The sequence below is a fragment of the Eretmochelys imbricata genome, chromosome 1 (genome assembly GCF_965152235.1).
Source record: "Eretmochelys imbricata isolate rEreImb1 chromosome 1, rEreImb1.hap1, whole genome shotgun sequence".
Lineage (NCBI taxonomy): Eukaryota > Metazoa > Chordata > Testudines > Cheloniidae > Eretmochelys > Eretmochelys imbricata.
The window spans coordinates 112,310,519-112,323,392 of NC_135572.1; the positions used below are offsets into that span (position 1 = coordinate 112,310,519).

The window sequence follows — 12,874 nt, forward strand, 5'->3', positions numbered from 1 at the left end:
CACATCAAAAAGAAACAAAGTGGATTTTGTGTACAGTTGACATTCAAGTTATGGACAAGCATGAGATCGGAAATAGTTTATATTTTCTTTGTAACATCTTCATTCCCCTCTCACCACACAAACCCCCATCTCACCCCATGTTTTATACTCTAAACAAACATGTTCCTGTTTCATTTTCCAGTACCTTCTCTAATTTTAAATGCTATGATTAATTTGGCCTATTACCCTTCAAATAAGACTGAAGAAGTTTAAAAGGTGTATTTAGGTATAGAGAGACAGTGAAAGCGAAACTAACAGGCACAAAACCAAAAATGGCACAAATAAAGAAAAATGAAGGAATTTCTTCATGCAGAGCAAAAAACTTACAGAACAATCAATCAAAGACAGGAATTGAAGCTGCAATTGTTTTGACAATCAACAGACAAGCACTTAGGTCACACACACACATTATAGGATTACAACTTGAAAAGGTACTACCATTTTATATCATTTCCTCATTTAGTTCTTGAAGAGTACTGGGTACAATAGCATGACTAAGTGGAACAACAAACAAGATCCAAAGCCTTTTAGAGAGTAATTTGGACTGTACAGCTGTATTCTCTTTAATAGGATATTGAAAATTACTCTAGGTCACTTTGAAAATTATTAGAAGAAAAACTGACCCGTGTCCAAATACCTCATATCTGAACATGCCATATCCAGTTTGGACAACAAACTACAAAGTGGAAACAAACAGGAGACGCCTGTGCCTTCAATCAGCCTTTGATAAGACATTTCTGACAAGTTGCAAATCATAGAACCTGGTTTCACCAATATTCTGTATGTCCACAAACTGCAGACCCTTTTCCAACCCACAGCACTTAGTGCATTCGCATCAGAAGGCTGATAAGGTTTACACTAAGTACTTTCTGCTACAAGTTGTTTCCAGCAGCAAGTAGGTTACTTGAATTTCTTACACAGGCACACTGTAGGTGGGAATTAAAGTAACTTTCAGTGGTCATGTAAGGCTCTCGTATTGCACCTCTGGTGCTTGTTGACCAGCTGTAAATGAATCAAAGCAGCAAGCTGACTTGCGACACTGTAAAGAAAGCACAAGAAAGCACAAATCGCAGCAGTTGAAGAGATTGCAGCAGAACCTAGAGCACGGTGGGAGGGGCAGGGACTTGTCAGGTAATGTGGGGGTGCGGGGAGGAGGAGGAGAGAAAGAAAAGAAGAGCAAGAAGTGAACCTAGGGTGGAGAGAGGAAATGAAAGACAGCAGAACTGAAATAGCTAGGACAAGGTGAGAGGGATAGCAAATATGGGATGAAGAAAGAGCAAATGGAATGATGATAAAAATTCCTATGACCCATCTTTCTGGAACTCTGTGATCAAGGGAAACAGGATATACAGCATAACAGTTGTTAAAGCACCCTAATTAGTTTTCTTTCAAGCAGAACAGAACTATGCATGTACACATGCCATGTCAGACACGAGGCATCTGCATGAAACAAATCAGCACATAAATATGCCGTATTTCCAAATTAAGGAATTAGCATTACATCCCTTCTTCTTGTTCAACACTTTTACAGAATAAAAGTAATCTGCCACTTTCCTCCTCCAGCTTGAGTAATTTTGGGGTGTCACTGCACAATGGAGCATGGAAGATTTGTTGTTAATAATGTGTGTTTACAGTAACTCCAAATAGACTGCCTCAGCTCTGCTGTATTCCTTTATATTGGTCATATTCTTTCTAAAGGCGTGTAAGAAAGTGTACTGTAAGCAATTCTGATTATCTTTAGTAAAAAGTTAGTAACTGAAAATTTGATGCAACAGCCATCCAGGATCCTCTCTATTGCCATCATGCTTCATGTCCTTCATCCACACATCAGATTTAATGGAACCCCTAATTCCAGAAAGAGTGGCAGAGATTTTACTAGTATGATGTAATGCCCCTTAGGCCCGCAGTGCTTCTCAAGCTATTTTTTTCCCCAATGTGCGCCCAGACCAGCAGCCGATGGCTAGCGGACTGGCACCAGTCTGCGGACCACCACTTTGAGTAGCACTGCCTTAGGGAAAGCTAACACTGTAGAAAGAGCTATCACTTTTCTTGCTGCATTGCAAAAATTCCCCAAAAGTAGTAAGCGAAGCCTAGTGCTGAAGCACACCTCTAAGGATTCAGGTGCAATTCAAGGGCTTGTCTACCCAGGGACACTCAGGAAAATTAATCCAAATTAACTTTTCAAGTGGATTAGTTGAATTAAACTAAACCATATTAAGGCCACTTTAATGTCTGTGCTGGGCATCATTGTGAGAATTCCAAACAGGATCCCCAGGAAGGACATATTGGATACATCATTAAGTGCAAAGGGAAAAATAAGAAGCTTACACAGAAAAATTTCGCTCCCACAAGGAAAGGGAAGAGAACTTGCAGCCTCGCATGATTCCTTGCCCACAATACCTCCCTTTAATTACATTGCCCCCCTCCACTTTCACATCCTAGACTTTCATATACTGGGCTCTCATGACAGGTTTTCCTGCTTCTTGAACTGGCAATTAAGAGTTCTGTTAACATCTTCTGAAATATTTGCACCTAGCTCTTCAAAATTTAAAAACAGAGAAAGTAAAATTAACAGATTATTAAGTCTTAGCACATACATAGTGCTTTTTAGCCATAAGACAACCCCCGTTTCACAGATGGGGAAAAACAAGGCACAGAAAATTAAGCAACTTGCAAAATGTCAGAGAACGAGTCAATGTCTCGCCAAACCTGGGAGAAGAACTCGGAACTCCTGATGTTCAGTTCTTTACACTTTCTGCTGCACCATGCACCTATCCTTTAATGAGGTCACTTGAGCACACAAATATGTAAAGTAGTATAAGCAATAGTAACAAAAAATCCAGTCTCTCGCAGGTATAATCCTTCTTGATTATAGACATAGTGACTAAGATATTATGATGCACATCAAATAGGATTACTCCCTTGTGAACTTTAAATCAAATTGATTATCCCTAGAACAGCACCAAATTTGTTTATGTATTATTACTGAATTCAGTCTGTTATTACTTAGAGCAAAAAAGACATTTAGTATTGTGTTCTCAAGTGCAAGCCAATTTAAACTTAAGTTCTATTCTCAACACTGATTTACATTCAGGTCCAATAAAATACAAACATATAACTTACCTTTTAAACTTTTCTGTACCCCATTATTCCCCTTTAGAAGCTTTGACCATTTTATTGCTCTTCTAGTGAGTATCACCAGATATCTAGAAAAGAATTCTTCATATGACACATAATCAAAGTCTTCTGGCCTTTCAAATCCATATGGATCAACCCTACAATATAAAAAGTTATTGTATACAAAATTTCTCCACACACAGACTTAAAAAATATGTAAGTATGCTTTAGTAAACTAAATTGAAAAACAGTTATGGAAAATACAAAACAATGAACTGGAACGTATGTAAATTTATGGTCAATGCCAGACTTCCTTGCTTTTGGCAATTGGGAGATTTAGAGCCAAAGATCTATTTTGTAGACAATTGGCTTAAACTGTGACTAACTGGAATGAGGTTTTCATAATACAGAAAAAATAGGCAACAACAAATGCAAAGAATATAGATTGCAAAGGTAAGAGTCTATGATTCAAAGATTAAAAAAAATTAGTTTTTCCACTAGTGCTGTGCTAGTAAATACAGATTGTAATAACTCATTCAATTACAAAGATTACCTTAAAAATGTGCTATTTTTTTGTAACTTTTTGGCAATAACCTATTTAAAGAAAAACACTGTTTGAAAATTGATTACATAGTAATGGCCTCCATTTTGCCCTTCACCAGATCTACTCCATGTATGTGTGTGGCATCAGGTGTACTTATTTACAATGATTGGGGGGGTTGTTTTTACAATTTTTTATTCCCATTAGTAATGAAGAACCAACATTGGCTATTGAAGAGTGAATTGGATATTATTCTGGCTCATACATCAACTGAAGTGGTGAAAGATCCCACCTGTGCAAAATACTTTGCATGGAAGGACCATTACACCTACCCCAGTGAAGCCAATGGGTCTTTGCCTGGGCACAGGGATCCAATCATGCAGAGCAGCTTGTAAGATATCAAGGCCTAAATTCCAACTGTGAGGGCAAATTCAACTCTCAGTTTCACAAGTCCAACCTCCAATAATGGCAAATGGAATTGCACAGGTGTAACCATGGGGAGAATTTGACCCATTGAATCTTTTATTGGTGGTGATGCATAAGTCAGAAGAAGCACTACTGCATGTTCAGACCCACTGAGTTTACAGGGCTAGCAGTTAGACAGAAGTAATCTTTCATTTGTATGCTGAACAAATTTGATGTGGAATCAGAGAGACAAATACAAACATTGAACCCTATAATACAGTTTTTAGAGTCACTAATCATTCAGTCATGATCTTCCTTGGGAAAGTTTTTTTTTTAATTCTTCATTACTTTTATGATTAAAGAAACCTTTCACACTCATACACAGAGCATTCAGACAATTCAAGAAAGCATGACACTTCAACCCACACATCACGTTTAGGATTCTGATAATGAAGGTAGGGAACACAGATTCATTTCATAATTCAGTCTGATTGTTGGGAAGCAGGAAGGAGACAGGTTTCAAAAATTATGAAGATATTCTCAACAGTTAGATAATCCCATATCTACAGGCACTGTGCCTTATCTGAAGTCCTGGGTGGTCTCCTGATTTTACAATATTTTCTTGTCTGTTTTTAACAGAAGCTTGTATGTATGTCAAAGCCATTAATCTCTTATTTTTAAGAGATTCTTTGTTCCAGTGCATCACTAATGGTTTTTTGGGAAATGGAGAGAATGACACTGACAAACTTCCCTTCGGAATGTATTCATCCTCTCTAAATCCCCACAGCACAACACCCTTCCAAGCTTTGTTTTACAGTAGTTAATTTTCACATTTCTATATTTCATTAATTGTATTGTATTAATTAATTAATTGTATTAATACAATTATACAAAACTGTTTTACTTCTATTTATGGAGAATGTCTTGTAAAACAGATATTTAATTACTCTTTATTCATCTCTTCCAAAGTCTTTCTTTCATAGACTTTGCTTTGCCCCAAACCCTTCCTTGTTCCATGTAAGAAACTGGTAGAAAAGATACCACTCTGAAGGCCCACTACCCAGAAAAAGTATCTCTTTCCAAGGACTGAAAGTTGGGTTTCATAGATCCTGCTTTTTTTCCTTCTTCCAATTGAGGAAATAGTTTAAATATAAAAAATAAACAAGTAAATGATTAAAAAATTTTAAATTACTGCATCTCCTTTCAATATTTGTGGGCATTAAAGGTTATCTACCAAGATACAATCTTAACAGAACATATGCCCCTGTGTAAGAGGCTTTTGAATGTTAATCTCAGTTTTCAGAGTAGCAGCCGTGTTAGTCTGTATCCGCAAAAAAAAAAAAAAAAAGGAGTACTGAGTCTCTAAGAAAAGGAGTACTTGTGGCACCTTAGAGAGACTAACAAATTTATTTGAGCATAAGCTTTCGTGAGCAACAGCTCATTTCATGGGTGCCACAAGTACTCCTAATCTCAGTTTTGTTTGTTTGGGGGGGAGGAGACTTTAGAGCCATTTAATCCAGTAAAAAGAAAAGGAGTACTCCACAAGTGCTCCTTTTCTTTTTGTGAATACAGACTAACAGGTCTGCTACTCTGAAGCCTGCCATTTAATCCAGTGAAGCTCACAATATAGCCCTCCCTAAGTGAGAAAACCTCAAAAACACGGGCTTACTCAGCACAGTGAAATGCTATTACTAATAATTAAGGAAAATCTCAATGGTACTGTTTAGCTGCGACAATGGGAATGAGGACAATTTTGATCAATAAGTAAAATTACAGCGAAAGTGCCATTCCTTTGAAAAACACCCACCAAACCCGCCCTTCAGCACAGAGCCAGCCTTTGCCAGCACCCTCAGCTTCAACCCAGACTATGGAGGAGTCTCCCCCCACGAACAGCCCCGCTCCCCCTCTCCCTGCCTGCACCACTCCCGGCACCTACACAAACACACAGGGGAGCCAAGTACAGCGCTAGGACGTGAGCGCTGAGCGAGGGACCGAAGCCCCCCCAGCAGCGGGCCCCCGCCCCAGCCCGGGCATGTGTACCTGGGAATGCCGGCCCCAGGCTCCAGCGCGCCTCCTTCGCCCTGCTCCATGGCCGGGCAGCGCTCGGGGCTTCCCCTAGCAGAGTCGGTCCCGCGCCGCGCCTGCCGGGCGGCGGCGGCAGCAGCAGCAGGGGGTGCGGACCTGAGCGGAGTTTCTCCACCGGGCCGCCCCAGCGGGAGCGAGCTCGCCTCACACAGGGCAGCGGCGGCAACAGCGCCTCCTCCTCCGCCTCCTCGGGACCGGCCCCATCAGGAGCAGAGGCTCCAAAGTTCAGCCCCTCGGCGCCCCGGGCGCGCCTTCTTCCTCCCCCGCGAGAGCTGCCGTGAGACGCCAGAGAGACACGCGGGGAGCCAGCGCTCGGCCGCGGGCCGCTCCCGTGCCAGAGCCGGCTCGGCGCAGTGGCAAGGCAGCTGCCCGCCGGCCGGCCCCCTCCCGCCCACCTGGGCTGTCACCTGAGGCGCTGCGGCCACCGGCAGCCCCGCGCCCAGCTGCGCAGGCTGCTGCTCCGGCAGGGCAGCGCTACGCAGCCCCCTCGGGGCCGGGCCGCCTCCGGGGCGGAGCCCGTGTCTCCAGTGACCCCGCCTCACCTGCTGCTGCTGCTGCTGCCGCCGCCGCCCCCCGCCACCTCCTGCTGCCGCCGCCGCCGCGGCTCTTTCCCTCACTCCGGCCTCTCAGAGGGGCGGGATCCCGGGCCCCGCCCAGCCGACTCCTGTGCCGCCGGCCGGGAACCAGCGGGAGCTGCAGCCTCTTCCCGCCGCCCGGCCCGCACTCGGGGCCCAGCCGCCCTTGGCAGGGTCGGGCTGGCGCCCTGGCGAAGAGGGGTCTGTGCCTGGCCGCTGCCCGCGCTGCAGCGGAGCGTCTCCGTTTGCCCCTGAGCGCCAGCCTCGCCTCTCTTGCTGCAGCGTGGGACTTGGCCAGCGTTGCACCCACCCATGGCCCCATGTGGCTCATGGGACTTTGGCTGCAGAGCGGGCGGGATGATGCCCCCAGACTCCGGCACTTCACTGGCTCAGCAGCTGCAGGCTTCGCCTACCCAGGGTGGCATACAAGGTTGTTACAAAGAGGAGGGGGAACAATTATTCTCCTTAACCTCTAAGGATAGGAGAAGAGGTTCTGCTGGAGGGAATCCTGTGCCAAAAAATTTAAAATGCTGTGCACAATATTTTAAAATTCTGCAAATATTATTTGTCAACATCACACTATATAATCACTAGTTTCAATTATTTTGATAATTTATTACGAAATACCTGTAATCAAGTATGGCTGTAACAATACCAGACACCTGGCAACCCTATCCCTGGCCCAAACACTCACACATCCTACCCTGCCAGTGCCGGGTTTACAATGGCACCAGTGGTTCCATGGAGCCAGGCCCATGGACAAAGGGGCCCCAGCCTGCTCTGCTTGCACTGTGTCTTGAGACCCCCGCCAGCCCCTGGGTCTGGGGGGGGGCTCTGGCCATAGGGAATCGGGGAGAGGGTATTCTGGTGTTGGGCAGGGGGGCTGTGTGGCACAGCATGGGCCCACCCCCAAGGGCAAGAGGCCTGCTGGCTACACAGGGCCAGGTGGGCCATTGTGCATCTGGTAACTGCCGGTTTGTAAATCGTGCCCTTGCATTGGGCTGGGCGGAGCAGGGCTGCCCCTGTCATGCCATGCTCCATTGCCCCTGGCTGGCCCCTCGCTCTGGAGATCGACCCGCCACACACACACACCATGCTCCATTGCCCCTATGGGGGGCCCACAAAAGGCTAATCCGCCCTTTCCAGAGCTTAGCCGTGGGGCCCTCCTGGCCCAGACACTCATACCCCCCAGCCCAGACACTCACACCCCATACCCCTGCACGCCTCCCCCCAGCCCAGACACTCACACGCCCTACACCTGCACCCGCCGCCCAGCCCACACACTCACACCCCCTACCCCTGCACTGCCCCCACTCCGGCCCACACAGTCACAGACCCTACCCTCCTACAGCCCAGTGATCTAGAGGGAGAAACAGCCTGATGCTGGGGCCCGGGGTTCCATGGCATTTCCTGTCTGCCACCACCTCCTTCCTTCAGGGCGTGCTAAGAACTGCAGGTATTGAGATGGTGCCAAATTGGTGTGCCATACTGAATGAATGGTGTGAGTATAACTTTACATGACTTAAACATGGCTGAATGACTGCAGAGGATCCTGGGAGAAGGTTCCCTTTAAGCAGAAGGAAATTTGATAAAGGACTGGCAAAGTCTGTATGTACGATCAATATTGAACCTATTGGTCGGCAAATATGGGTCCATGCAAAAGTAAATGCAAAGTTCCAGCATTAAGCACAGCTCGACCTGGTTTTAGCGACCTCACAGCAAGGATATCATGCAGAGAGCCAGCATGAATGATTGATAAGTGAGTAAATGTGGGGTGATCTTCATTCAGTACCACCACCCCCAGCCTCTTCTAAAACACTAATTAGGTAAAATTAGTAAGCACACGCCCACTAGGCATGCTTTTAAGACGTGACTCCTTTGAGGAAAAAGAGTATAAGAATCAAGCAAAGCAAATTACTGTGATTGGGATTCCTTAACTAACATTTGAAGAAGCAACGCTGCTTGACAGAGTAGCCAAAACTGTGCTCCGTGGGCTCGAGTAGGACTGTGAACCAGAGGGGTCTCAAGGCAACCAAGGCCTTGCCTCAAGGGAATCCAAGACAGACCAGAGGGCTGAGGAGAACAGACCTGGAGAGAAGCAGCCATCCATAGATTGGTAACCACCTTCTCTGTTTGTCAAGCAGGAACTGTGTGACGCTAGCGCAGAGCCTGTTTGTGTATGTTTGTGAAAGAGAGGCTCGCTAAGAGGAATGTATAGCTCTTAATGTATAGTTCTTAATGTCTAACATAGGAGTTATGTGCTTAATGTAACCCTTTACCACTTATGTAATTCCTTCTCAATAAACTGCTGTGTATCGAAGATAATTACCGTGGACCTTTTTCACTGGTATGACAGTAATCCACCGGGAGCCAGTAAAGATCCATTTCAGGGGTAGTGGTGCCCCTTTTCAACACTGGGATCCCTCCAGTTCCTTCCCTTCCCCCCCGGCTTTGTCTTCTATTTGCAAGCTGGGCTCTGCTGGGTCCAGAAGCCCCTAGTTGTGCCAACATTTCTGCACCCATTTCACGGGGAGGAGGAGAAAATTCTGCACACCCAACATTAATTGCTGCAAAATTCTGCATTGTGCAGTGGTGCAGAATTCCCCCAGGAATAAAGAGGCAATGGGCTTAAATTTCAGCAAGGGAGGTTTAGGTTGGACATCAGGAAAAACTTCCTAATTGTCAGGGTAGTTAAGCACTGGAATAAATTGCAGAGGGAGGTTATGGAGTCTTCATCATTGGAGATTTTAAAGAGCACATTAGACAAACACCTGTCAGGGATGGTCTAGATCAGTGGTTCTCAACCAGGGGTCCAGGGACCCTTGGGGGGCCACAAGCAGGTTTCAGGGGGGCTGCCAAGCAGGGCCAGCATTAGACTCACTGCGGCCCAGGATAAAAAGCTGAAGCCCCATCACTTGGTGCTGAAGCCAAAGCTTGAGCAATGTAGCTTCGGTGGCATGAGGCCCCGGGCAACTGCCCTGCTTACTACCCCCTAATACAGGCCCTGGCTTTTATATGCAGAAAATCAGTTATTGTGGCACAGGTGGGCCGCAGAGTTTTTATAGCATGGGGGGGGCGGGCTCAGAAAGAAAAAGGTTGAGAGCCCCTGGTCTAGATAATACTTAGCCCTTCCATGAGTGCAAGGGACTGGACTAGATGATCTCTCAAGGTCTCTTCCAGTCCTATGATTCTATGACTGGGACTTGTGCTGAGCCCAAGTAACAGGGGCTTGTAGGGCAAAGCAGGGGAGTTCTGCAATGGGCCTTTTCTCCTCCCACTGGAGTGGAAGACCAAACTCTCACCAGCAGGCACCTGGTCCCTTTGTACCATTTCCCTAAGGACTTTATGTTAAACATCCTTATTTTTGATCCCTGCCTTCCAGCCCAGTACAGCTGCTCCCTGCCGGTCAGTGGCCAAGTTCCCAACATGCAGGATTGGGCCCTTCAGGAGATGCGTGAGCTCAGGATCAGCTCTAAGGGGCTTGTGTGTTTTTCTCTGGTCACAGACGGAGATGAACTCTAAGTAATAGCCTTTCATTGATGCTAAAAGCAGAAACTCCTAAGCTGCCAGGGCAGTTTTAGGCACTGTGCTGCACATGGCCCACCCACACAGAGCAATTTGCAGGATTGGGTTCATTATGCCGACAGGTTTCAAAGATGGAGCAAAAGTGTAACCTGTATGGCAGAAATATCAATTGCATTTTACAAAGTAATCAAAACAGGTCTCTGATTTTTCATTTTTTTTCTTTAAAAAAAATGTGTAATATTAGTTTGATTTCTTTTTTGTTCTGTTTAAAAACCATGTATTGTTATTCTTGAAATTTTCTTTGGTTTATTAGTTGCAATGAATTCTTCTCCTCTCTTAGGTCTTAATCCTACAGTGGCTGCATAAGTCTTTGCAGGATCAGGGCCAAAGTGAATTGTCCAAGGCCACACAATCCTGCCCTTGGTCACACTGGGACAAACCTCTCAGCCCACAGGGAGCCCCACTGAAGTTGTTGTGGTTCAGCACAGGTGCAGGTGTCTGCGTCTGCTCATGCAAAGCCATTTGCAGGATCTAACCTTCAAGCATGTGAATAGTCCCAGTAACTTCAGTGTGACTATTCAGATGAATAAATTACAGATCAACCTAAGGGTTTTCAGGATGAGGATCATGTTTTAAAAAGGGACCTCAATTTTTGCAGCCCAAAATTAGATACCTAGGACATGATATTCAGAGGGGCTGAGCAACCACAACTCTTGCTTACTTCAATAGGAATATGGATATTCACCATCTTCGAACATCAGGTCATAGGTCCTATTTTAGCACCCAAAAACCAAGACACTGAAATTAGGCTCTGTAAAGATTTCTGCATGCTAAAATCAATGGACATAAGTTTTTGCAGGATCAGGGCTAAATCCTGTGGTAGAATAGGGAATAGACACCAGACCTACTGATTCCCATCCTCTACTTTAACTACAAGTCAATCCTGCCACCTTTTCACTATACTTTGTCTCACAGAACGATTATAAATAGGTGTCATTTTGATAAAAGAACAGAAGTACTTGTGGCACCTTAGAGACTATCAAATTTATTAGAGCAAAAGCTTTCGTGGACTACAGCTCATTTCATCGGATGCATAGAATGGAACATATAGTAAGAAGATATATATACACATACAGATAAGTTGGAAGTTGCCATACAAACTGTGAGAGGCTAATTAGTTAAGATGAGATATTATCAGCATGAGAAAAAAAACTTTTGTAGTGATAATCAAGATGGTCCATTTAGACAGTTGACAAGAAGGTGTGAGGATACTTAACTTAGGGAAATAGATTCAATATGTGTAATGACCCAGCCACTCCAAGTTTCTATTTCAAACCCAAGTTAATGCTATCTAGTTTGCATATTAATTCAAGCTCAGTGGTTTCTCATTGGAGTCTGTTTCTGAAGCTTTTCTGTTGCAAAATTGCCACCCTTAAATCTTTCAACTGAGTGGCCAGAGAGGTTGAAGTGTTCTCCTACCAGTTTTTGAATGTTCTGATTCCTGATGTCAGATTTCTGTCCATTTATTCTTTTGCATAGAGACTGTCCGGTTTGGCCAATGTACATGACAGAGGGGCATTGCCGGCACATGATAGCATATATCACATTGGTAGATTTGCAGGTGAACGAGCCCCTGATGGCGTGGCTAATGTGATTAGGCCTGTCATAAATATAAAGGGAAGGGTAAACCCCTTTAAAATCCCTCCTGGCCAGAGGAAAAATCCTCTCACCTGTAAAGGGTTAAGAAGCTAAAGGTAACCTCACTGGCACCTGACCAAAATGACCAATGAGGAGACAAGATACTTTCAAAAGCTGGGAGGAGGGAGAGAAATAAAGGGTCTCTGTCTGTCTGTATACTGCTTTTGCCGGGGATAGAACAGGAATGGAGTCTTAGAACTTTTAGTAAGTAATCTAGCTAGGTATGTGTTAGATTATGATTTCTTTAAAGGGCTGAGAAAAGAATTGTGCTGAATAGAATGACTATTCCTGTCTGTGTACCTTTTTTGTAACTTAAGGTTCTGCCTAGAGGGATTCTCTATGTTTTGAATCTAATTACCCTGTAAGGTATCTACCATCCTGATTTTACAGAGGTGATTCCTTTTACTTCTATTAAAAGTCTTCTTGTAAGAAAACTGAATGCTTTTTCATTGTTCTCAGATCCAAGGGTTTGGGTCTGTGGTCACCTATACAAATTGGTGAGGATTTTTACCAAACCTTCCCCAGGAAGTGGGGTGCAAGGATTGGGAGGATTTTTTGGGGGAAAGATGTGTCCAAACTACGTTTCCCAGTAAACCCAATTAAAGTTTGGTGGTGGCAGTGGAAATCCAGGGTCAAAGGATAAAATTAATTTGTATCTTGGGGAAGTTTTAACCTAAGCTGGTGAAAGTAAGCTTAGGAGGTTTTCATGCAGGTCCCCACATCTGTACCCTAGAGTTCAGAGTTGGGGAGGAACCTTGACAAGGTCCTATGATGGTGTCACTTGAATAAATATGTGGACAGAGTTGGCATTGGGCTTTGTTGCAAGGATAGGTTTCTGAGTTAGTGTTTTTGTTGTGTGGTGTGTGGTTGCTGGAGAGTATTTGCTTCA

The 12,874-nt window shown here is 44.7% G+C and overlaps 1 protein-coding gene across 10 annotated transcripts in view; it reads right to left on the bottom strand.

Annotated features, from left to right (window-relative positions):
* Positions 1–6,707, bottom strand: part of GRTP1 (growth hormone regulated TBC protein 1) — a 110,889-nt gene extending 104,182 nt beyond the window's left edge. For 9 of the 10 annotated variants that reach the window (XR_013345727.1, XR_013345728.1, XR_013345726.1 and 6 more), the window contains exons 1-2: positions 6,143–6,652; positions 3,163–3,314 (exon numbers count right to left, since the gene is read on the bottom strand). Coding sequence is in view for 1 of the 10 variants with exons in the window: in XM_077813765.1 (XP_077669891.1) it covers positions 3,163–3,314; positions 6,143–6,192 (202 nt within the window). In the remaining 9 variants the exon portion in view is untranslated. Of the gene's footprint in view, positions 1–3,162; positions 3,315–6,142 lie in introns of all 10 variants that reach the window. The other variant, XM_077813806.1, reaches the window with a different exon arrangement.
* Positions 6,708–12,874: the final 6,167 nt, after the last annotated feature.